This window comes from Drosophila melanogaster, chromosome X (genome assembly GCF_000001215.4).
Source record: "Drosophila melanogaster chromosome X".
In the NCBI taxonomy this organism is placed as follows: domain Eukaryota; kingdom Metazoa; phylum Arthropoda; class Insecta; order Diptera; family Drosophilidae; genus Drosophila; species Drosophila melanogaster.
The window spans coordinates 7,734,821-7,760,530 of NC_004354.4; the positions used below are offsets into that span (position 1 = coordinate 7,734,821).

At 40.5% G+C, this 25,710-nt stretch overlaps 2 protein-coding genes across 5 annotated transcripts; both read left to right on the forward strand.

Moving 5' to 3' along the window:
• Nucleotides 1-102: 102 nt before the first annotated feature.
• Nucleotides 103-1,936, forward strand: Rab39. Of its 2 annotated transcripts, none has more exons than NM_001258639.2 (2): nucleotides 103-515; nucleotides 944-1,936. In NM_001258639.2, exons 1-2 carry the CDS (start codon nucleotides 408-410, stop codon nucleotides 1,490-1,492), a joined length of 657 nt encoding a protein of 218 aa, NP_001245568.1. In that variant the 5' UTR covers nucleotides 103-407; the 3' UTR covers nucleotides 1,493-1,936. The 2 variants fall into 2 exon arrangements, with proteins under 2 accessions (NP_001245568.1, NP_572405.2); NM_132177.4 differs by having other exon boundaries at nucleotides 944-1,659.
• Nucleotides 1,937-2,072: 136 nt separating this feature from the next.
• Nucleotides 2,073-5,158, forward strand: Tom40 (Translocase of outer membrane 40). 3 transcript variants are annotated; one of them, NM_001272384.1, is made up of 5 exons: nucleotides 2,073-2,346; nucleotides 2,502-2,863; nucleotides 3,053-3,315; nucleotides 3,562-3,979; nucleotides 4,081-5,158. In NM_001272384.1, exons 2-5 carry the CDS (start codon nucleotides 2,650-2,652, stop codon nucleotides 4,218-4,220), a joined length of 1,035 nt encoding a protein of 344 aa, NP_001259313.1. In that variant the 5' UTR covers nucleotides 2,073-2,346; nucleotides 2,502-2,649; the 3' UTR covers nucleotides 4,221-5,158. The 3 variants fall into 3 exon arrangements, with proteins under 3 accessions (NP_001259313.1, NP_996363.1, NP_652003.2); NM_206640.2 differs by having other exon boundaries at nucleotides 2,630-2,863; nucleotides 4,081-4,752; NM_143746.5 differs by lacking the exon at nucleotides 2,073-2,346 and having other exon boundaries at nucleotides 2,541-2,863; nucleotides 4,081-4,752.
• Nucleotides 5,159-25,710: the final 20,552 nt, after the last annotated feature.

Genomic DNA, 25,710 nt, shown 5'->3' on the forward strand with positions numbered 1-25,710 from the left:
TTTTATTAAATAATTTAGAAGATATAACTGTTTAATAATGGTAATGAAATAATTTCATTGTGGCTACTATCGATTACTTTTGCTGGTCTGGCAACGTTGTCATTATCACACACACGCGCACGCATATGAGAAAAAAACACAAAACAAAACAAAATTCGAAGGAATTTGAATTCTCGAATATTTATAATTTAACAACCACCAGCGACAGCCGGAAATATCTCATTGCAAAGCCAGTAATCGTGTGAAGAACAGAAAGTTTCGATTTGCAATACAACTGCAGGAAATAAGAAGAAAAACGAGCAGCATAAGCAAATCAACGATTTGCGTATCAAACTTTACAAAGGGAAGGCAGATTTTTTGCTGCGGATTCAATTCCAAGAGACAAATCCCTCGAATTCGGCTTCGGAATGGTGGAACCCATTTTCGAGTATCAATTTCGACTGATTTTAATCGGCGACAGCACCGTGGGCAAGAGCTCGCTGCTCAAATTCTTCACAGACGGCAAATTCGCCGAGGTGCGTATGTCCAACGATTTTGGCCACTGTACTTGGACGCTTGGCCCACTGTGCGATCTTCGTGAGATGCAGTTAATGCGTTCATTACATAATTAAGTGATTGCATTGGGCGAGATACAACAAAAAATAGACAAAGGGAGTGGATTTTAAAAAGATGCTGCCTTAGTCACCTTGTCAGTGTGTGTGTGTGCTGGTGTGCATGTTTGTGTGCTCGCCTGATAATGCAGGCAGCAAAAACAACACACAAGTCCAAAATAGGACCAGGGATACTCAAATAACTGCGCGGGAAATTTAAAAACATAGAGATATCATGAATTGTGTGGAATCAAAAGTGTTCTCAAAAGCATTACAGCTCTAAACTGCGTTTCTTTTTACTGCCTCCCAAGAATCCACCTAATCATAAATAACACAATATTTACATTTTGCAGTTATCCGATCCCACAGTTGGCGTCGACTTCTTTGCCCGCCTCATCGAAATGAAGGACGGCACACAGATCAAGCTCCAGCTGTGGGACACTGCTGGCCAAGAGCGCTTCCGTTCGATCACCAAGTCCTACTACCGGAACTCGGTTGGCGTGCTGCTGGTCTACGACATATCGAATCACGCCAGCTTCGAGCACATACCGCTGTGGATGATGGAGGCACAGCGTCACATTGAGCCCCACCGCCCCGTTTTCGCATTGGTCGGCTGCAAACTGGACCTCATCAATGCGGGCGGACACCGGGAGGTGACCACAGAGGAGGCACAAAAATTTGCCAAACAGCACGGTCTGCATTTCGTTGAGACATCGGCCCGGTCTGGTGCCAATGTGGAGGAGGCATTTCGCATGGTCACCCAGGAGGTGTACGCCCGCATTCGATCCGGCGAATATAAGGCGGAGGATGGATGGGACGGCATCAAGTCTGGCTTTTCGCGACCCAATAGTCTGGACTTTAATCTCGTCGTAGCAGAGCCGGAAAAGTCATCATGTTGTTGATTCACCCCGACCTCATTGTCTATTATTTTCAATACTGTTTATGTACATTGATTTGTATCGTATGACCCACCAGTACTCCTTTTCCCCCCTAAACACCAATTTGTTGACTCTTTAATCTTGTTTAATCGTCTAGTTTAGCTAAAAAACCAAAACAGTTACGTATATTTACACAATGCGTTTTTTTTCTAATTACATATAGTTAATCGCTTTTAAGTTAATATTTAGTTCGGTGACTCACGGTAATTAGTGAAGATTGAGTTTGAACCCCTCTTTCCAAATTATGTTTACTTCGCCCCTATAATTGATAGCCAGTCACACGAGGTATACGTAGCCGAGATTCTGCGCTCCTAACTCATACAACACATAACTCCACATACACAAATACGAAAGGAAAAGCTATACATATACTTAAAACTTGAAATATAAACGTTTTTATTAATACGGACGGCATGCATTTGGTTAATCAAGGGTTAGCTTGGGCTTTGTTTTTGTCTAATCTAATCGATTTAGAGTTTTTATGCACATTTCTCCGCTTTGTTAAATCAAAGGAGTCTTGAAGCAATTGTCAAAAAAGCAACCTGTGTGATACACAAACGTTCGTAGCTGCACGGTTTCCAAAATTTACAATTTTACAATAAAAGAATTCGCGGCATATTTGGCGGCTGTTTACATATATGTGCTTTATTTCGTTTATTAAATTTTTCGCAAAGTTTAGTCCACTTGATAGATAACCCAAAACTTAGCTGCGACGATTTCTATTGTTGTTTTACACCTTCGTAGTTGTGCTCAATCAATCTAGATTTTGTTGGAAATTTCCATAAATATTGGTGGCCTCATCGGTCTGGCAACAACAGGTAATTCCTTTAATTCTTTAATCATTACTTGTTTCTTAGTAGTGCAAATTAAATAATGTAATGTAAAGAAGTTGGAAAAATCTTTTTCAAATTTGTTCGCGCATGTGACAGTGTTCCCAGACCAACTTTTTTCGCAACGTTGTGGTCTTTTTTAGGCATACATCATACTGACATCTTTTGGCGGAGCAAAGACTGTCTTACCATCTGGTAACACTGGTCGAGACATAATAACCTCCGATATAGAAGTCCGATATCGAAACGTGTTGGCTTTGAAATTACATAGATTACATCGGGACATTCGAAATGGGCAACGTGCTAGCGGCTTCCTCCGGCGCCCCAGGCAGTGGCGCCTCAAATCTGGGCCTCGGCCTACAGGAACCGGCTCCCCTGCCCTCTAATTCCGGCTCACTGACCGAATCCTCTTCGTCCGCCGAAGGCTTGGACTCACTTGCCGCCGCCAAGGACGCAGCGCTGGAGAATCCCGGCACCGTTGAGGAGCTTCACAAAAAGTGCAAAGGTATGTGAAGTTCAGTCAGTAAATCTCAGTCAGTCCGACCGAAAACAACCCCGCAAAAAGGCCTCCGCACCTATGATGACATAACCTACAACATGCGGGAGCGAGATGGGGCATAAACGGGGGCTGGCATCGGACGGGGTGTTATTATATATTATATGTTATCAACGCACTATTCACTACTCGCCACAGATATCCAGGCCATCACCTTCGAGGGCGCCAAGATCATGCTGAACAAGGGCCTGAGCAACCACTTCCAGGTGTCGCACACCATCAACATGAGCAATGTGGTACCCAGTGGATATCGCTTCGGAGCCACCTATGTGGGCACCAAGGAGTTCAGCCCCACGGAAGCTTTTCCCGTGCTCCTGGGCGACATCGATCCGGCTGGCAACCTCAACGCCAATGTTATCCATCAGTTCTCTGCCCGTCTGCGCTGCAAATTCGCTTCGCAGGTGAGTTCTGGCCGCGATTAGGCTCGGAAGATGCTAAGGCATCCACTTAAACCAGCATGTCGATACACAGAAGTGATACACCGCCCGTGCCAGTTAACATTAGGCTAGTTAAGTTTGGGCATCAATAGAGCTCAAAAAAGAGTAGATAGTGAGAAGCTTAGATTCTTTTGCTGATTCTTTGTATATCGACCTTTATCTAAGCCATATATTTACTTTACTTATTATATCCTTTTCTATATTCCACAGATCCAGGAGTCCAAGGTGGTGGCCTCACAGCTGACGACCGACTATCGCGGTAGTGATTACACCCTCTCGCTGACGGTGGCCAATCCCAGCATATTCACCAACTCCGGCGTGGTCGTTGGCCAATATCTCCAGTCAGTCACTCCAGCCCTCGCCCTGGGCTCCGAACTGGCCTACCAGTTCGGTCCGAACGTCCCCGGCCGTCAGATAGCTATTATGTCCGTCGTGGGCCGCTATACGGCTGGAAGCTCGGTGTGGTCGGGGACTCTGGGTCAGAGCGGTCTGCACGTGTGCTACTACCAGAAGGCCAGCGACCAGCTGCAGATCGGTGCCGAGGTGGAGACCAGTCTGCGGATGCAGGAGTCGGTGGCCACGTTAGCGTATCAGATCGATCTGCCCAAAGCGAATCTGGTCTTCAGAGGTGAGTGGGGTATACTAGTTGATTTAAACCATAACCATACTCGTAGACCATATCCTTTGTGAACTTTTCGAACCCAATAACTTAACTGTTTGCTCTTTCAGGCGGAATTGATTCCAACTGGCAAATCTTTGGTGTTTTGGAGAAGCGTCTGGCTCCATTGCCATTCACACTAGCCCTGAGCGGACGCATGAACCACGTGAAGAACAACTTTAGACTCGGCTGCGGGCTGATGATCGGCTAAGCCGGATCTTTGGACGGCCATTATCTACTTCAGCCTCAGACCCCAAGCACACACCCATCCATTGTAACTTTTTCACATCATCCGCTAACAACAAGAAGAAGAACAACAACAAACAAAGAGATATATAAATCTGCTAACAAACTTTTTTTTATGATAATCTGTCTGTCGCTTGTGTGTATAAAAAATGCCTTGCATTGCAAAAGAGGCGGCCAGCAGGGATCTGGGATCCTATGGAATGGCTTTTATTCTTTGATCCATTATGTACCAGTGTGCCACTGTTTGTCGTCCGTTGTTAATCGATCAATTTAACCCACTGACAGAGTCATAAATGCGGAGTTCAAAATACAAGAATGAAAACTATTCCACAATTAGTATACATTTCTTCACTGAATACACACACACACACACACATCCAAAAGAAACATACAACAAGAAACTATCACTGTACATTTTATGTTGCTTCCTAAACGTACGCATTTATTTAGAACAACCAGCTATTTCCTCCAGACAAACAAAAATGAATTAAATAATTAAAAAAAAAAAAGAAAACAGCCGCAAGCAGAGACAACAAATAATAAATGCGTATGAATTGTATATTACAAGCTATCAAATTCTTAACAAACTGTTAAGAAAAGTTTATAACTTATAAATTTACAATTAGTTTTAATAACAAAAACTTTGTTAAATCAACCTTAATTACCTTATGGCGTGAAGGAATTATGCAGAATTCATATAGAGTCGGCGCCGAAATGTTGTGAGGGCATAGAAAACCAAACAAATCAAACTCCTTAAAAAATATTTAATACCCAAACAATATGTTCAACATGTGAAATAATTAATTTACATTGTAATTTACCCGTACCGAAACAAGAACCATACAACCAACAAAGAAAAACCAGATGATAAAATAGGTTTTAGAAAAAATAAACAATTTAAATAAATCAGCTCTAGTTTTATTCCCGTTGTATGTTTTTTTTTGCTGTAATTTGCTGTTGTAACCATGAAATCAGATGGGCCACGTCAAGTTCTGGAGTTTGTCCAATGAGATAAGATAACAAGTCGGAACTTAATGTGTTGCTAATGAGATAATTTGATTTTAAAGATAAGTGCGTTATTGATATATTGTTTATTTCAATATTTAAAAAATTGCTTTTGCTTTTATCTATGCAGAGACAATTGACCATAGCTTGGAATGGATTTAATTTTCTTTCAGGTGAATCATAATATTTTAATGGGATTTATTTATAACTTTTCGATATTTGTGTATATTTCTTGTGCCCTTTCAGGATTCTTCCCAAAACTTGACCATCTTTTTGCTTAAAATTTCTAGATCAGAGTCATCCGGGCATCACATGCTGTTGACAAAATAACAGAAACAAGTACATTGTGTTGTCATTTTCCCATGTGCAGTGCAAAACTCAAAAAGTTGGCAAAAAACTGTGTAAGTGACGAACTTTTAATACCTATGAATTTGAAATATATCTAAAATTAAATATTTCGTAATTAATAAGAAGTTAAGCGGTCAGGTGCTTTTTGACTTGCTTGCTCTTGTTTTAAATTATTGATTTTCGGTTTTCAGAGCATCCCATTGATACCCTCTTGTTATGACAACAACTAACAAACTTTGTTCAATCAGCCATGGAAGCGATTCGGTTGTTGTTGTTGTCGCTTTGCAAGTGCAGTAGTCGCAATATTGTTTAGATAAGAAAATGTTGCCACACTCACACCGACACACACACCGACACACATGTGGTGCCTTTTCGCTTTTCCTGCTTGCCCCGCTGTCTATCAAAATGGTTTTTGCAATGCACATTTTCTTTTCGCCCGTCTCCTTCCTTTTTGCCAAATGCAATTTGAACTTTGGCAAAAAGCGGCCGCTTTAGCAGAGTTTTTCCCCGTGCCCCATAACCCCATGCCCCCTTTCCCCATTCCCTTCCCCTCACCGTCACAACATCATTCCCCGTATCACCGTACCCCGCATGCCATCCCTTTGCCTTTTCCCGGCCATGCCATTTGTACGATAAGCAGGACAGCGACTTTCATATTTTGTGAAATTTTCAGCGTTTCCTTTTCCCCCCCCAGAGAACCTCCCATGTTGGGGGTCGTACACATAGAAAAAATATGTGAAATATTGCTTTTAAGTGCTAATCAAATTGAACAATAAGCTCATAAATATTTTGGTTTATTTTTTTATATTTAAGCTAGATAAGTAATTGTTTTTCAGATATATTATTAACTCTAAATGTGGTTATATTTTGTAACAGTGCTCGCGTTATGTAAGCCGCGAAAGCTGTTTTCCAATTCAATTGTCGCAAACCACAGACTCCACTCATGGCCAAGACAAAGGAAATTTGTGTCAAAAGAAGAACGAACTTGGCCAAGTGGGGCCGGCAGAAACTCATTAACATATAAAGTAGCCGAGCGAATTGTGCAGACAAATCTGGTAACTAATTACGCAACAGACGTCCAGCGCCAGCGCCAAATCCCGACATGGCTCATAAGGCAGGACCTCGAGAGCAGGACTTGAGCCAAGTGCTGGCCAAACTGCACTGCTGAAGTGTTTATTCGCCTTTTCGCTAGCTGGTAAAAAAGTGGAGCTTAGCGAGTAATTAGCAGCTTATCCCCAATTTTCCAAGCTTACGAATGTTGGTGGGGAGATTTTGAAGTTAAATCAAGACGGGATCATTAACTATTTTGGCTTTAAAATATTACTTTCTTCAATAGTAAGTAACCTTTAAGTATTTGGAGCATATGTATAGTGTATTCGAAAGATCTTAAGTGAAGCAATATGATTTCGTTGAATGCGAAACGCTCATTTCAACCACATTTGAATGAAAACGCAGTATCCATTGCATACTTTTCGGCTGGTGTGCACAAACCGGAAGTCCTTGATGCAAATGTAACCCCTGTTGAGAGGCGGCAGCATTCTCGTCAGTTGTTTGCTTAAAACAAATTACAAGCAGAGTGAGAGAAATTAATGAACTTTAAGCCAGGCCAACAACAACAACAAGTAATTGCGTGAGCAATTGTCTTTTGCCAGTAACTCAACTCCATTCGAGTGGGTGTGTTGTATGCTCGGCATATTTACGCCAACTTTAGTTATTTGAATTACGTGACTTCAGCAACAGTTCCACGACTGACTCGGCAGTCCCCCCTTTTCTCCCCCGCCCATGCACACGTGCATACAAAGCTTAAACTTTGTGCAATTTTTTAAGCACACACAGGCAGCAGCATGCGTACTACTTACTTTACTCATCCGTACTATCTACGTCTGCTGATTACAAATGCATGTTAAAAAAAAAAAATTGATAACTGGCAAAGAGATTCGTTTGGGCTGCTCCTATGTGCATACTTGTGTATCAATAGTGCAGCCTGTTGACAGATGATAGGCACGAAAATTTTTAACAGATTTCAAATCAACCAAAAAGGCTGTCTAAAAATAGGTTAGGATAGCTGAATCGTACGGAAATACTTACTTTAATTTGGTTTCTATGAATTAACTTCTGTTCTTGTACTATTGGAAGATCTGTATTACTCTTTAATTACGATTTTTCGATGAAAATAAACCCATTCAAAAAGGAGCTCCTAATCTTATAGAGTGTATTAAGCTCGTGGCTTTTACTATTGTACGTTTTTCAACTTTCAGACTTTTACTTCTGGCTGCTTCAAGTTGTTATTGCTATTTTCGGCTTTGAGTTTTTAGCCTTAAGCCAAATAAGTGTTTTAGCCGTCATGCAGGAGATAGAAGGCAGGACATGGGTGGGGCTTACAGGGGGGATTGGGCCGAGACATGGACTTTGGCGTCGACATAAACGTTGTTGCAAAAGCAGTTGTAGTAGATGAAGAAGAAGAAGAAGAGGAACCGGAAGTTGCCACGACAGCTGCAGGAAACTCTAACTCACTTACACAAACAGCCAAAGCGCGCACCTTTCAAATATGTGTGCGTGGGTGTGTTGGCGTTTGGGTTTTCTGGGTGAACGTGTTACTGTGTGTGTGTGTGCGTGTGTGCGCCTGCCCACGTTTGTGTCTGTGAATTGTTGAAAGTTAGCAATAGATTTTTAACGGAAGTTGCACATGTGCGCACGTGTTCTCCCAAAAATTTCTTGGCCCCTTCAGTGCCACGCCCCCCTATATCTTCCACCAGCGCCGCCCTTACCGCCCTTACCACCCTTTTGTGGCCACACCACATCAATTCATTCGTCTTCGCCAGAAAACCAAAAAATATTCGGCTTAACTCTTGGCACGTTGTAATTAAGGCTGCGTCCGTGTGTGCATGTGTGTGTGTGTAGCGGGCGGAAGGCTGTGGGCGTGGCACATCATCATCATTCAAGCGCAGCTAGATTAGACCAACCGATTAATGCCTACTACACTGAAATCGTATATGCATAAAGTGACCTAAGTTAGTTGAATACTTATATTGTGATATGTTCATATCCTTAAATTGGAATATTATGTGTTAAAAAATATTAGTAAAATAGGTCATCTGCTTTAAACCTTAAGAATATTTTCGTTTCTATCGGTGTACCATGCCCACTCCCTCGGAACACATCTAGATCTTCGCGACTTGAATTCTAGGCGAAGTGATTCTTCTACTTTCTGGCAGCGATTGCGTGTGCGCGTCTACTTAACGAAAATTTATATCTTTACTGCCGCTGACATATTTACCACTTTAACACAGCTACTCCACGGGATTCTGCCCCTTTTCCTGCGGTTAAGCCAATTATGAGGTTTCGCAATATTTAACCCCTCACCACCCAGGAAAAGAAACGAGAAAAACGCGCAGAACTATAATGGGAGCATTTTCTTTTCGCCGAATTACCATTTCCCATTAAGATTCCTGGCGGGATGGCAGGGAAGGTCGGATTTCTGGTAGTGTCAGTGCAGCCAGTTTCGGTGTAATTTAATGGAAAAATCGCTCAAGATCCGCCGACTTGCCGATTAAGCAGCTTGTAATGCATAATGAATGCGAACTGATGCCATCGCAGGAGCAGCAGAAGCAGCAGCAGCCGCATTGCTCATACGCCTATTTGTCACTCTTGTTAAGGGGTCCCAAAAAGGCGGATATGGGGCCAAAAGTAGGGGGGCGTGACTGTCTGCTGTTTGTGAAATGTGCGGCAGCGTGAGCAGACAGAAATCCGGACTCAAGTTGTCTGCCATTTGTGCGTCAATTAGTTCATAATCCTGACAGAGGCAGGCGCCACCTGGCGGCAGTCATCAGCACTTCTATGTATGTCAATTTTTTGAATTTATTTAAATGAGTATATATTATTTCTATGTCCAATGCATTCTTATTTGAAATATGTTTGCAATGCAATAATAATAAAAATCGGAAATTATTTTTCATTCACTACAGCATAAAAGTCAACATTTTTTGTGGTTCCTTTGAAGTAAGAAAGAAGCAAGCAGATGACTTGGACTGCCAGGCATTGTTTATTCAAAGGATTTATTATTATTTTGCACAGTTCTTGGCTTAGGCAGTGTAATTGCAACTGCAACTGCAGCAGTCAGGTAATAAAACAAAGTATGCAATGCTTTGTAGGGATGAAGCCGTCTCCAGAAGCTGTGGACAGCAGCCAGTTCATAAATAAATGCCCATTGTGCACATTTGATTCATGGATTAGGTCAGCAGATAGCTAAGCTCAAGGCAGCAGATTGTGAAGTACTCTCAGATAACCCATTGGTTGCCATCAAAAACAAGTGCTTTTATTTTAAGGATGATATATGTATATACTCTTATGATGAAAAACTCACTATTTTGTAGGCAAATTGAAGAATCGAAAATACAATCACTCCAACTTAAGTGGTGTCCCATCAATTTAGCAATTTAGTCATTTTCTATAGCTTCGAGGACTTTTTCTTTCCCAAACACAACCAAATAATAATGAAATGTGCTCGAAACGAATTGTCGCACAAAAGGATCATACAGTACAGATGGTGAAATGGAATAAAAATTTCTGCTGCATTATAAATAAATGTTTATTGTGTTCAAACATTGATTCATGGGATGATGGCGTAATGGATTTGACGTCTGTATGTCCTTTGGACGCCATCCTGACCATCCTCCATCTGGAAGAGAGTGCGGTGGAAATTAAGATTCAATTGTCTGCATTCAAAGTTGTCAATGTTCATTATCAATGGGACAAACGTATCAGGCTTAGACGTGGATATCGATGCATTCTTCGTCCTTAGTCCTTGTCTTTTGTCTGTGCCGAATTTTAGGTGGTGTGTGTTCTTATTTGGTGGAACAGTGGCTCTTGCCTATAGCGAAAAGCATATTTCATATTAAGTAATATAAAATAATGTAAGGTCCGTAAACAAAAATATATAGATTTCTATGGAAGAAATCTTCGATAATGATCTTGTCATTGGAAATATTTATTTTCCCTTTAAGCATCCTTTTAATTTTGTACTCATTTGTTTTTGGAATTTTATTAATTAATAAATATAGTCTATTTTACTTGCCTTGTCATATCTTCCTTAAGGACTCTCCACTGTGTCTTTCAGTTGATTAAGATAATTTGGGTTGCAGGACCCAAACTGGCCATTCCAGACCGTGCCTTTGCCGCTTAGGAATCCCTTGGATGTCCGAGCTCGAGTAACGATGCAGCTGCAGGACGCAGGTCGAAGGATGCGGTCCTGCTAGCAATTGTTGTGCCGCATTCGCTGCACATTTGTGCGCTTAATGGACTTCGTATGTCATTTTCAAATTGCAATAGACTTTGAACTGGGGTCAATGCAGAAAAAATGTCACCGCCAGACGAAGGACGAAAAGGAGCTGGAGCTGGGCACCCAACATTTATCTGTCCATCCATCTCGTTCCCACCCCTTCGACTTTGCAAGGATAACTGTCAACAGTGCTGCGTGAGTGTGTGCGGGGGTATCTGCGGGTGTGAGTATCTGTGTGAGAGCTTCGAATAGCGCTAAATGACCGCAAAGTGTTTTCATTATTTGTGGCTGCCAACAATTTATATCGTTCATTTAGGAATTTCTCTTTTTACACTCTCCATTTCGCCACTCCGCAGCTGTGCAAGTGTGTGTGTGCCACAAAAAAAAGGGATGCCAGTTAGTGCACTGCAAAAAGAGTTCATAATGTTCGGATATTTGTTTGTGGGATGAAGCATAACATATTCTCATTGTACTCATAACATTTTTATATACATCAGTGTTAATAAAGTGGTTTTAGTTTAGAAAACCTCTATGAAACTGATTTAATAAATCAGTATCACTTCTTTTCTCCCTCTGCCGTATGAAATAGCTGCAAAAAGGCATAAAGGAGTGTGAAGGGCTGTGAAGGGGAATGGTGGACAAGCTGAGAGGTCCGGCAAGTGGCGGACATTGGTCCTGTGGCCGTGACTGTGGCCATGGTTGTGTCTCCTTAACGCTCCTCCCATCCTCCCTTTCCCGCATCCTGAAGTCCACTCATCTTCCTATCCTGCTGCCTTCCAGTTGGGACCGCATGTGCATGGCTTCATTATCGTTCATCGGGGGGGTTGGGGGGGGGGGGGGCAGCAAGCCATCCCCACCCATCATACCCAATACCCCATCATCATCATCAGCATTATCGTCTTCACTTACAGTCGCATTGAAATGGTCGTTAGAGCAACAAAAATGCCGTCTCAACTTTTATTCGATTTGCGCGATTCGCTTCACAAGCGATTTATCGAAAGGAACTAGTTCCGAAAAGGAGGCTTATGTTTTTCAAAAAAAGTTAACATGTTCGGAGCTTACCAAGAATTTGTAGTTAAAAGTGATACCGTTTTATTATAGTACAACATATTGATTGCAAGTTAAACGTAATTCATAATAGGAGTAATTAAAATGTATGGCCTAATAATACAGGAGTTTTATTATATTCTTATATATTGTCATATAAGATTAAACATTTTTCAATGCTCGTAGAGATACGTTATTTATTTGGTGAACTGGTTCCCCTTGTCCAGATTACCAACTCTCTTCCCGCCCCCCAAAAAAATACAGAGTAAAACCAGACATGGGAAATCGAAGCAACAGCCCAAACAACTGCAAAGTTTCCACGGGCAACTGTGCGGGACAGTTGGACAGTGTTTTGTGTGTGCAGTTTATAAATGTCGATGACGATGCGGTAAGGACATGGGTGGCGGTGTTCTAAACGTGGAGGGGGGAGGGGGGTTAGTGGTGTTCGAAAAGTTAGCTGGTTGGTAAATGCCAGCGGAGGCTGAGGTTGTCGATAATGGTCATGGCGTTGACTGTGGCGGTGACTTTCTATGGCTCCATTGGAGTGCCTTTTTCCTACCTCCTTGGAAACACCCCCCCCCCCCCATTCCTCAACCACGGCCCATCCTGCGTCACACGCACACACACATCCACTCACGCACACACTGAGCCAGGCTTTCGTGTGGAAGTGTTGGTGCATCCTGTGCGTCGATGCAAGGAATTTTAGTTGATAACGACAACATCAGCCATAGTTGTTGTTTCACCCCCTGTTGTTGTGGTTGTTGTAGTTGATGATGGTGTCGTCCTGGCACCGAACACTGAGAAAAATATATATATATATCGCTTTCAAAAATAATGTCTTGCATTTTCTTTCCTTTTTGCCTGTCTTTAAACATAATATTCATAATAATATAAATTAATAACCGATTGTAATACCTTTACAATGCAATAGAAGCTCAGGCATTATTTTGAAAAAAAAAAGTTATTGTTATTTATTTATAGTGTTTTGTGTAGCTGTTTTTGCAATAGTCGTTATTGCAGCTGTTAGTATTAGTGTTGGTGTCGCTGGCATTGGAGCAATTGAGTGTTTGGTTTTGAATCGCAAGTGTCAATTTGGAAAATGTTTATTTTATGCGACACTTGGGCGTTGTTGCCACGCCCTCTGATACGGGCGTGCGGGATGCCTCTTAACCCTCGATTGCCACCTTGGGGTTATTATTGTGTGCATTTAATGCGATCCACTGATAAGCCGACCGGCAATCGTCATCGCAATCGGAATGCAATTGCAATTGCCATTGTCAGCAATTCAATTGCGACTTTATTGAGCCGTTTGTCTTCTAAGAAGTCCACAATCTTCAGTTTTTCCGGGCGTTTTCATGCCAGCTCTTGGCCCAGCCCAACGATCAAGGGCTTGGCTCCATTCGCGGACAGTCATAAATTTCCGGCGAATAGAGAATCGGCATCTATATAAGTTTATTCCACTCAATTGAATTGCAATTTCGGTTATATTGGGAGCGAATGCATTGCATCTTGTGGAATATACTTATGAAGTAAGTTCCTTTGAGTGCAGGATTAGTGATTCAAATTTCACATATATTTAAAGGATGTCTATGGCATTTGAGTCGTTTACTATCTTACTTTCTTTTAGATTTTAACCAAGTTATTATGGGTTCACTTTACAAATGACTTAAGCAGGCACCATACCATAAACCTTCTGCCATTCCCATTACTTTCTTGGCCCCCTTTTAAATGCGAATCATTATCCCACCACACCCACAACATTTTCGAGTCTAATCAGATAATTACATTAGTCGCGCTGAAAAGTGTGCTACATAAAATGTTGGCCTAGTCTCATTAACGCGGCTTTTCCACCCGCTTTTCCACTCATTGCCCGCGTAAGCAAATCTTAGCCAAAAAAAAAAAAAAACAAAATAGGGAACATAAAATCTTTATGCCACCGGAGGATTTAAGCCATGTTTCGCCTGCTTATTGATGAAGCCATTTAAACGCACGAAGGCAATTTATTATGCCATGAAACGGATGCAGAGCCACTCGAAGCAGGAGAAGAGAGGATTGGTATGGGAATGAGGTCGAGGATCTGGTATCCGCATCCGTATCTGGTGCAGTCACAATAATTGCTAGCAGCAAGTAAATCCAGGAGCTTCATTAGTATCGATTATGCGTTTAACGACCCATCGAGCGGAGATGGCGGCTGCTGCACATAATGATTGTCGCCATAAATGTCAAAATACCCAGCGGTTCGAACATTTATTGAATAAGTTTATTGATTTATACGATTTTCTTTATGATATCCCAGCACTAGACGTCTATGCGTCTATATGTATGGCTAAATATAAATATACTTCCGACGACTTCTAAATGTGTATTTATGCCCCCGACTATGTGTGCATGCAATTTGCAAAACTTTTAGCAATGCCAGCAATAAAACAAATGGTATTTTACAAAAGAAACTTTTGCCAGGTCCCCCGTTTAGTCGTCTTGCTCTACATTTGGAGGTCATATACATATATATATATATTTGCAGACCTTTCTATACTTTTTCCCAGCTAGTTTCCATAATCAAACTTTACACATTTACAGCAAGTGCAAATGGTTTCGAGAGCTGTCGAAAACGACGCACTGAATTTTATTTAAATAGCTGAAGTTGACGGAAAGACTGGTCTTAATTGAGGTATATTTTTGGATATGTAAGGTCTCAAAGTTGCTAGCCATAAAAATCGGTAAGTTTTGGGCTCAAATTTAGAGCTGTCTTTAGGTTTCAAACTATCGTTGTTAATGCAATTATTTGTAACTATTTGCGGCAAAAAATATTGATTTTGAATATCATAAACCAGTTGAGCTCACATAAAGGACCTTAACTAATGTTAAGCCATCTGCTGGAGAGGATTCCCTCACTTTTGGCCACCTTGTCTGGCACTCCACTCGGTCATCCCACGTCAGAATGGTTTTTCATAAATTTTTAAGTGAAATTTCATTTGTGAGCAGAGCAAGTTGTTGGCCTAAAGCCCGTGACCAGGCCCAAAGCCAAGGACTCAACTAAAACCGACTTACGCATACACCGGCAAAAGTTTTGGATATTTTAAAGCAATGATATACATACAACTGTACCATTACCATATTTAGTATATTATCATTTGCAAACGTGTAACTTGCTCTGGAATTTGCTATTATAATCTAATGTGTGCTTAGATCGATTTAATAATTAATTTATTTTTTCTCTGTGCAGCTGTGTGGATAAAGTTCGGATAGCTAAACTTTGGGAAACGTACGAGTATCAGTGGCAACAGCAACTTGCAATTTGAAGTAGCTCAAAGCGACTCCAGAAATTTGTTCTCAAGTCGTCCTGGTTTTTGGGGATTTGCCTTGGGTCTCCTTGCAACTAGTTGCAATTTGTTTGCTAAAGTTTTAACACCATTTAGTCGGTTTCACATGAAGACAATTAGGCGAACGATTAAATTTATATTATCAAGGGATAAACTTGGCCATGCTATCCGGTGACTCTCAGTCTTCCTCTGTCTGCCTGTCTGGCATACATATACATATCTTCTCATATCCCCGGGTCGGTTTCAACTTGTTGGCCTTGTAAACATGACGGGTGTAAAAAAGGGCTTAAACAAGCATAAAATGGCAGTCAGTCGTAACAGCAGCTAAAACAGAGACAAAAAATGCGTTACGCTTTTCATATTCATATTCGCAATTTTAGCTTCGAGTTATTTTTTCAAGGCCCCCGCTAACGGCCATGCCCCCAAGCTCATTAAATACACATTAAAGTTTAATTATAAACATTTTGCTCTTGCACTTGGCAGCAAAATGGCCCAAAGGGAGAAATGGTTGGAATGGTGAAACACCGAAAGGCGATGCCAAAAAGTGGCGAAAAGCGCAAGCGAAAGTCAAAGCAATTTAACCTCTCGGCACTCTGTTATCCAAACTGCGGGCATTTTGACTGCATCTACTAAATTGAAAATATTCAATACTAATAATAACTTTTATAAAAAATTCCAATACGACGGCCAATTAAATGTTACATAATGAAAAAGTTTGCGAGTAATGGTTCCTATTTTAAAACTCCAGTTCCTCAATGACATCATGATGCCCTGCATGTTGTAGGGCACTCGATTCGTAATGGCCGCACTTTGCATGCACCTTACCATCCCCTTCACCAATTGGGTCCACTCCAAATGACTTTTATAAATGCAATGAATATATATGTACATATTTTTTTGTTGTTGTTGTTGTTTTCCTAGGAGGGCTGCTGGATGGCTGGCCAAACATAATTTTTAACGCAGCATTTCCTCTGGGCGGGTGGACTTTTCCATGGGCTAGTGAAGGTCCTTTGCCACATTTCGCTGGCCCTCTCAGTTGGCCATTTAACATTTTCACATTTCGCACTTTGCACTCGTGCAGCTAATTTGGCCTTAGTTCCCTCTTCTCTGCCCCTCTTACCAGCAAATTGTACACAACGACAATTTTAGGCAACAAATTTATAATATTTATTGATATCTTCATAAATATTGCAATTTTGGAAAACAGTGTGGCGAATCAATGAAAAGTCAAGTTCTGCGGTAGTTATTTATTGGAAAAGCTTTCAAAAGTACCACCTTATTTTTATGTGTGCACTTTACTTTTTCACCGTTTATTTGCAGCAGGGATGTCCTTAAAGTTTTTGGTCTTGGCTAGCTAAAAACGTGCTAATAAGCTTTAAACAAAGACAGTCCGAATGCACAGACATCGAATGGAATTTCCTTCGATTCGAGGACAAAGCCGATGCTTATCAGCATTTAATGCGGTGGCTTCTGCCGCCCAACTCGTGCCACCCCTTCTGATTTTTCCCCGGCAAAGGGATACACATTCAATATCGTTTTACTTATCGTTTGGCCATAAAAACAGCCAGCCCAGAAAATTGTTTAGTCCTTTTGGCATGTCTGGCACTTTGAGAGATTGGCCGTCTTGAAGGAGGAAATAGAGATAGGGGTTTAGTGGATTGCTTTCCAGTTGAAGCTAACCGCTATCTGTTGTCCTTATCGCGGCAAACGGGGGCCCAAGGATATTCCAAATTCGGCGGCGAAGGATTGGGAGCCTCTCATTTGGGGCTTGTCTATTTTTATGGCGGCCGGGCAAATGCTTCGATTTATTTGCCTCCAAATCTGCACATCGTCGTCGCTTGTCCAATGATGATGCCGATGATGATGACGGCGATGGGGCGGGTATTTTCTAAATGAAGGTGGTTAAGGCTTGGATGAACTAAACTTGCAGAGTTGGGCTATTTTGCAATTTTAGTTTATTGCCAGGCATTTGCAGCCATTGAAAGTCTCGACATTGAACTTGATGAGTGGCAAAAAAAAAAGGATCTCTAATGGGTAAAAAGGTCAGGACTGCGGCTGTGACGCTTAAAGCTCGTCCTCCCATTTGTGGTATGTCTTAAAGAGGTTTCAGTTTAAAATTCAAGTTTACGTGCTGCTGATGAATGCTTAAAACTCTTGGATCGCTATGCATCTAGCACCTTGAGGAAAATATGTAGCAACTTCCGTTTTCCCATTACCTTTCCCATTTCACTTCCGTTTCCGCTGCTATTTCTGTTGCGGTTGTCACTCCCAGCGGTTGGCTGGCAATTAAAAACTTCGTAAATTGTTGTTGCCTTTGGCTGTCCTTTTTTTTTGTCGTTTTCCTGATTTTTGGAAATATTTTCACATGAAAGAGTTTCTAGTTTCCACATGCCAAAATCCCCCGTTGCCCTTGGGGGAATTTCGAATTTTGCGGGTCATTTCAATCAGCGTCGCTGTAATTCGCTTGCAAATTGCAAAACTTAAATTAAATGTCACCAAATAAAAACAAACAAGCAAACACCCAAACAAATAAACAAAACGGGGCGTGGCAGCGCGCAGGGCGGAAGGGCGAGTTGCTGCCCGGCAGGCAGCTTTTGTCAGCCAGCATAATGAAATAATTAATTGCTCGCAGGCAACAGACAACGGACATCCCCGCTTTCGCTCCAGCGGCAAGCCAATTAAATGGGCTGCACTTGATTATTAAGTGATTTATGCTGAGCACCTGGCTTAGCTCGAATCAGCACCCCCACCACAGCCCCTTGCCCTACAGCGCATCGCAACCCATGGCCCTGCCACGCCTCCTCCAGGATATGCCCTTTGGCACGGCACTTTGTCCTCTGCCTTGCAGCTCAATTTGTAATTTGTGCTAATGAGTGCGTTAATTTAACGCCTGATTAACGTTGCGGTCAGTTTAAGGGAGGTGAGGGCTTCGACAGCGCGGAATTACACTAAAAACAAAAACTGTGGCTTTAATCGAAAAATGTGTAAAAATTACGTGTTTCAGTTTTTGACCCTATTCGATTGGGAATTTTGTTACGAGTTCAACAAGATAACACATTCAACTTTTGGACCAATATTTTCGAAGTTTTGGTCAAAATAGTCGCATAATCTTGGCTGAAAATCAAAAATAAACTGTTTGTAAAAAATTTGTTTCTTGATGAGGTTTTCAGCTGAAACTTGGTCGAAATAAGCCGCATAGCCAAACGACCGACTGTTTTATGAAGTTAAAAAGCCAAGCTAACGGTCTGTTTCACTTTTGGAATAATTCTGAAAACTTAAACTTTTGACAATTTTTTGACTTTTTTTTAAGGGGTAACATCATTAAAATTGGCGAAAATTGGGTCAAAATTAAGTTTTTCATTTTTTTGCACTATTCGATTGGAAATTTTGTTACGAGTTCAACGAGCCATGACATTCAACATTTGAGCCATTATTTTCGAAGTTTTGGCCAAAATAGTCGCATAATCTTGGCTGAAAATCAAAAATAAACTATATGTAAAAAAAAATTGTTTCTTGATGAGGTTTTCAGCTGAAACTTGGTCGAAATAAGCCGAATAGCCAAACGACCGACTGTTTTATGAATTTTAGAAGCCAAGCTAACGATCTGTTTCACTTTTGGAATAATTCTGAAAACTTAAATTTTTCACAATTTTTTGATTTTTTTTAAAGGGGTAACATCATTAAAATTTGCGAAAATTGGGCCAAAATTAAGTTTCTGATTTTTTTGCATTTTTCGATTGGAAATTTTGTTACGAGTTCAACGAGCCATGACATTCAATATTTGAGCCATTATTTTCGAAGTTTTGGCCAAAAAACTGATATATTTTAGTTTCGAAATATATTTAGTTAGTTTCGAAATATCTGTTATCAAACATAACTGCATTGATGTGACTTAGTTTTTCTTTCAGTGTTATTACCTGTCGTGCGCCACAAGTCGACAGTCAATAGGTCAGTTAGCTAAAGTCGGCCAATGGATACGGATTTTCCACTTACAAGGAGCTTTGCGCCAGACCTTACGTCAGTTTTCCCACCCCCAAGCCCATTACCGCTCGCATTAAATTTGTATCATTCGGGGCTTTAATTATGATTAATTGTTATTATGTGGTTGGTGTTTACTTTTCAATGACTTGTTCAATGAGCTGCACATAATTCGTGGAAAGCCGATATGAGGCGCAGTAATCAAATGAATCACGGAGTCCGAGAGGAAGGAACGAAGGCGAGATTAACGGGTTGTGTAATAAGCAAAATGTAACTTAATAGGGAAAATGAATTGAGACACAGTGCTGGATTGTTTCTTTCGAGAAATGTAGCATGCTTTAAATCTTTAAATATGTTTAATTTCGTATATATGTATTGTTTTGGGCTTTTCCGCACCATATCAAAGTGCACTCAAGTAGACACATTAGTCGTCACTTCATAATCACATTGATAGCCCGACTAACACAAAAGGAAAAATCGAATGGGAAATGCCCCTTATTACGCTCACACTCGCACACACACATACACAATCACACGTGAAAAAGTTTATCAGCTTTGGATTCTTCTCCTCTTCTTACCCATTTCCCATTCTTTTCAGAAACTTTGGCTAGTTACTTTTACAGTTATTATTGAAAGCTGCAAAAACTTTGGCTTATTTCATTACGCCAAAACTTTTCATTACGCAGAAGAGAGAGAGAGAGAGAGAGCGATGGAAAGTGCGTGGGAATGCTGGAAGGCAGGCACAGATCTATTCCATTCGTGCACTGAGCAAAACAGTTCCCATTTTATGCAATGCAAATGAATATCATATAATATAGTTTATAGAAGAAAATATAATTGATTTATAAGTGCTCGCCTTTTCCAATTTAGATAACCTTTACAAAGTTAGTATCTAGTTCTTTTTTTCCGTGTGTACTCACTGTATGTTCACTTATCAATGCGAAAGTTTTGCTAAGCCAACACAAAGTAAACGGGAAACAAAGCGAGACGGAACGGGAGTAAAACTTGATCCGAACTAGACGACATATCATGTGACCCTTCAAACAAAAAGTGCCAAAGCCAAAGTCAAAGCCATTTAGGACGTCAAGCAAATTGAATTGTTGGTGGCCTGGGAAGATGGATATGGTGGCATTGTTGGTTTGGGCCACGACAAGCGACCCAGTTCCAGTTGGCTTTTAGAGGCCCAGTAAATAGTCCCCGATAATTGTCATTCAGTTATGGTTATGGTATGGTATGTTTTTTTTTTTTTTTGGTTTTGTTCTATTTTCCGCCTCTGAAATCGAATTGCCTGTGACGTGTGAGGCTTTTAAGGTTTTTTATTACATTTATGAAACGAATATCGTTTCTCGTTCGTGCAGTATAGATAGATGGATAGATTGATAGCTCTTGAGCCTGAGTGCCACGGCTATCTGATATGAAAATTGATTTGTATTTGATTAATGTCCATTGTCGCCGGACATGTAAACCAAGGCCATATTAATTGCCCCCTAATTGCCCACGGTCACGCAATGGGAAAACTCCGTTGAGCTCCGCTAATTGAAAAAGTCGCCGTATCAAAGTTGTTTATACAAACATTTGCAGCATGTACGTATACGTAGCTGGAGTGAAAATGCAAATTAATTTGCACCACAAACTTCATCAAAATGCGGGCAAAAAAAAACAAAAAAAGAAGAAACGGTAGAAAGATGGAGAAAACAAACATTTTCACACCATAACCAAATTAAAAGTTCTGCCAACTAAAAAACAATTTGTAAGCCAAAGTTGCAGCAGTCAACAACTGAAAGAGTGAGATGCCAGCAGCACCCACAGAGTATTTTAATAAATATATATATGTATATGCATATATATTTTGTTTTTGTTCAACTATGTTTTTTTTTTGTGTTTCGTTTTGTTTTGTTTTTGCTTATCTAATCAGGCGCCACACTTCAAAGCTCTGTGGGCCAAATGCAATTTCTCCTTCACTTTCTACTCCGTGTTTTTCTATGCTCACGATATTTTTTGTGAGCGTTTTCCGCTGGGTAGCAAATGAAATCAGTGAGAAAGCCAATTGCATTTTCATATGGCAATTTATAGGCAGCAGTCGTCAAAAGGCCAAAGAAAGGAATCAAATTTGATTGAAAGCAAAGAGAAGGAAGTATTAAAAGTGGGCTTGGCAAAATATAGCAAAAAATATTGTTGAATATGCCTATAATATAAAGTCTTTTAGCTAAAATAGTGTTGCAAATTGAAAGCACATCTCCGTAGTTTAAATTTTTAAAGCACTTAGCTCTACAAAGTCCCCATGTATTTGGTAACAGTTTCCCCTTTTTTCAATTCTCACAGTGCCAAATTGACAACTAACCACCAAGCGATTACACAACCCATTTAAATCCATAAAACCCTAATAATTGTCTTTGACATCATGTTTATGCTTATTGCTGTGCTTTCGTTCTGTTTTTCCCTACTAATTGTTCAGCGATAAGAAAGCCAAAAAGTTAAAGGACACAATTGAACAGAACAGAATAGACCAGAGAACACAGCTGGGATAAGGATAATGCTTAAAGCTTAAACCCCTTTTTGTGGGTTTTAACCGTTTCCGGCACCCGTTTAACGTCGTTTACATGACACTTGAGGCTTAACCCCGAGAAAAGCCTTGGAAATGTGTTAAACCATTAAATGAAATTGAAATTCTTGCCGAGTTTACTTGATTATACTGTCACCAATAATTAAATGTCGCAACAAGTTGCCAAACTCCGGGATTCGCCCAAAAAAAAAATATGGGCAAAAGGGATGCCGAAGGACGAAGGACAAAGCCACCGGGTAACACTTTAAACTGCGCTGCCAAAGCCGCTGGCGCGTGATAAATTGTACTCATTAAAATATTTTAATTTACTTGCCAAAGCGCCACCCGCAAAATGTCGCGACGCCCCTGAAAAATGAGGGTAACGGGTGGTGGTGGGGCGACAAACTGGGATCCCCCGTTTAAATGTGACATTAAATTAATGCTCAGCACATTTTTGGAAGATGGGGGAGGTGCGAAAGGAGTTAGTTGTTTGGTTCTATTTTCGAAATAATTGGTTGGGCTTATTTCCACTTTTTCAGCTCGCGTTGAGCAAGTACAGCTAATTAGCTATTAACACTTTAATTACACTGAATTCTCTTACTATTAATTAAAAGAAAAATAAAAACGTATATATTCTAAGCAGTGGCTGACTTTCTCTTTTCATGGCTCCCCCATAATTGTAAAGTCGCAGCTCATTAATAGACCGCTTATGTTTCAGATAAACGATTAAGATTCGATGGCCTCGGGGAATCCCCGAAAAAATAAAATCCGAAAAAAGGTCTCTTTGGTTAAACGGATAAGCAGAATTGTGTAAATTACCCGAAAATGTCATCAAGACAATTTGCAAAATGAGAAAAGTAATCAGTAAGAGAAACATGGAATGATGGAAGGGATTTTTCGCGTTGGCTTTTGGGGGGTGGTAAATACTCAACAAAACACAAATGCAAAAAGTACTTAAAATTTAAATCACTTCACAGCAAATCCTCTTCGCCGTTTCTATCTCTCTTTTTTGTCGTCTCTCTCTCTGTCTCTCCCTCTTCACACACACACACTCACACATATCCAGCCACAATATAAATTATATTTTGAGGGTAAATAAAACACTTAACGCCCTTTTAGCGGTTGACACCCTGGCCCCTTTTTGGCCAAAATCCCACCGAAAGCAAAGCCACGACATGCTCTGTTAACGGCGCGTTCTCGCGAAGGACGCTCCTCCATTGCGGCGGCCACCAATCCAACCATTCGCCCATGCCACCCACTGAGTTTCCACTCCACGATCCACGCTTTTCCAGGCAAAACAAACACATTGTCGCAGCGGGCGTCCTTTAAGCCATCATTACCAAAATGGCATGCGGGCTAAGGACGAAAAGTGGGCGAAAAGTTGGGCGGAAAAGCGACTAAGACTAAACAAATTTGCCCCGCTGATGTCTTCGTCAGCTTTACTTTTTCTCATAACTGTCAGTTGACGGCTTCAGAGTCGCTTTTCCAGCCAGCCAGAGTTTTTCTCCTCTGTCCTCTGGCGTTGACGAAAAAAAACTTTGGCGCTTTGTTTTTTGTGTGTTTTTTTTTTTTGTCATTTTCCTCACTTATCACCCGCCACCCTTTTGGGTTTGCTTTGCTTCCTTACCGTGTAAATGAAGGTATTTTTGGCTATAAGTCATTAAGCATTTATATTTAAAAAAACATTTAAATGGTTCCTGCTGTCATGAAAAATATTTGCATTATATGTATAAATATGTGTAAATTTTTACCAATCTTATGAGCTGGGTATTTAGAGTGTCCGTATTTAGGCAAACCTCCCACTCTTCAGTGTTTTTCCTTAGTTTTTTTTTGTCCGTTGGCTTTTCGGTTTTGGCTGGGCGATTTGACATTAACCTGTCAGCGTCGTGCCTCCGACTGCCGCCTGCCGTCTTGCATTTTATTTATGTCTGACACTGTCTGACTCCAGCACACACAAAGCCACAAACACATGAAGCGAAGGCAGACTGATGAACTGACAGACTGAGTAACTGAAAGTTTTCGTGAAGTTGTTTTTTTTTTCATTCGACGGCGATGATAGACTGCGATTATTCGGCAAGGCGGCAGAAGGTGCTAAATTGTTGCCATCAGCAATTGTTCTAAACAAACAGCGAAAGAAAAGCCTGTCTGCTCGGTGTTCGGTATTTATGAACTAGATTGAATATGATTTAAGGGCCTATTTCTGGAATAAACTTTTATTTATATTCACCCTATCGAATTAACATACTAATGAAGCACCACCTCCCCATCGATAAATAATACCCTTGAACGCCGAAGGACGAAACCGCGTTCATAACCCTTTTGTGGCATCTCGAGTGTTGCGGCGCGCTGAAAAGTATGCTAAGAATTTTTGCATTCAATTTGCCAGCCCATGAATCAAGTGGCGCACTCACTTTCTCTTACACACATACACACACTCACACAATAATCTGCGGGCAACCGCATACGGATAAAGGTGCTCAAGGACATTTCGGCCACCGCAGCGCACACAGCACACCATCCACACACTCACACTATTCCGGCATTCTGGCAATGTAATTAGTTGCTCGAGGTGCTTTAATTAAAATGTATATCCTTATTGTGCTGGGTATCTCGGTGTCTCGCCCCGTAATTGTTCGTGCCACAATTAATTGTGTCAAATGGACGAGGAGGACCTTCGCATTCGCCTTCGCCCAGCATCCAATAAATAAAACTGCTACGGTGTGTGCTGTTAACTAGAGTGTTTTTGTCAATCAATTTGCATATCGATGACCTAAACATAAAACCTTTCGATCGGGGACCGTGCGGCGTTTTCAATAAATAAATTTAATAACACTAAAATGGCTCGCGGCCATAAAACTCAATGCAATTGCCGTCGCTGTTGCAGTTGCAGTTGCAGTTGCATTTGCAGCCATGGCAAAAACTGGAACGGGCATACTAAATGAAATTGAAATGCGAACCGAGAAATCCAGAGTACTTCAACCGACAATTCACAACATCCTGGCTCAATTCCAGCTCAAGCTGCGTTAATAAATAATCAAGTCGGATGGAGTTCGTTTTTGAGTCGATTGAAATTATTGTATATTGTATATTGCATATCCATACCTGAAGGCCATAAAATTGATGAAACGCTCGTTAATGGAATTTTGATTATTTTGGAAAAGGAATGTCTCTTTAATGAAGTGGTATTTGTACATACGAAACATTTGAATTTATGTTGATTAAAAAACATATCATTTAATTTACTTTCGAAGAGGAAAAATGTTTGTTGTGAATCTTAGTAACTTTAATTTATTAACTTGCATATAAATTTACATATTATTATATTTTCAAAGATCGTATAATATTTTATAAATAAATAAATAATGTGGTTTTCGTACCCTAATTTTAATGAAATGTCGCATAGTTTTTTTTAAGCATTTTTCAAGCTCTGCTTTACTCGAAAGAAAAACGCAACCGGCAACTTTGAGTGCCAGCCAGCGACTGCTGGTTTTCCCACGAAGGCAGCTCGTTTTTAAGCAGCAACATTGCGTATAAGACGCAAAAATACTGGGAACAGTTAAAATGAGCATTTTATTAATGCGAACTGAGTTATTTGCTTATATTATATTGAGCAGTTAGGCAAAAATAAGCATTATTAAAATAAATTTCTTCCATAGCTTAAATTTCAGTTTATGTAAATTTCTAAAAAATATTACCTTAAGATCACTTTCATTATGAAAAATGTTTGAAAATAACTTAATATATAATATAGTTACTTATTTAGTTTAGTAAACAAGTACTTTTTTTAACAACATTAGAAAACTGATGATTATAAAATTAGGCAACAACTTGTATTAACCTAAAATGATTTCAGTCATAGTATCACTTGATTCGCAATTTTCGCCTAAATTGAAATTAAAATCGAATCCTGTCTCTGGCCGCGTTCTCTCAATAT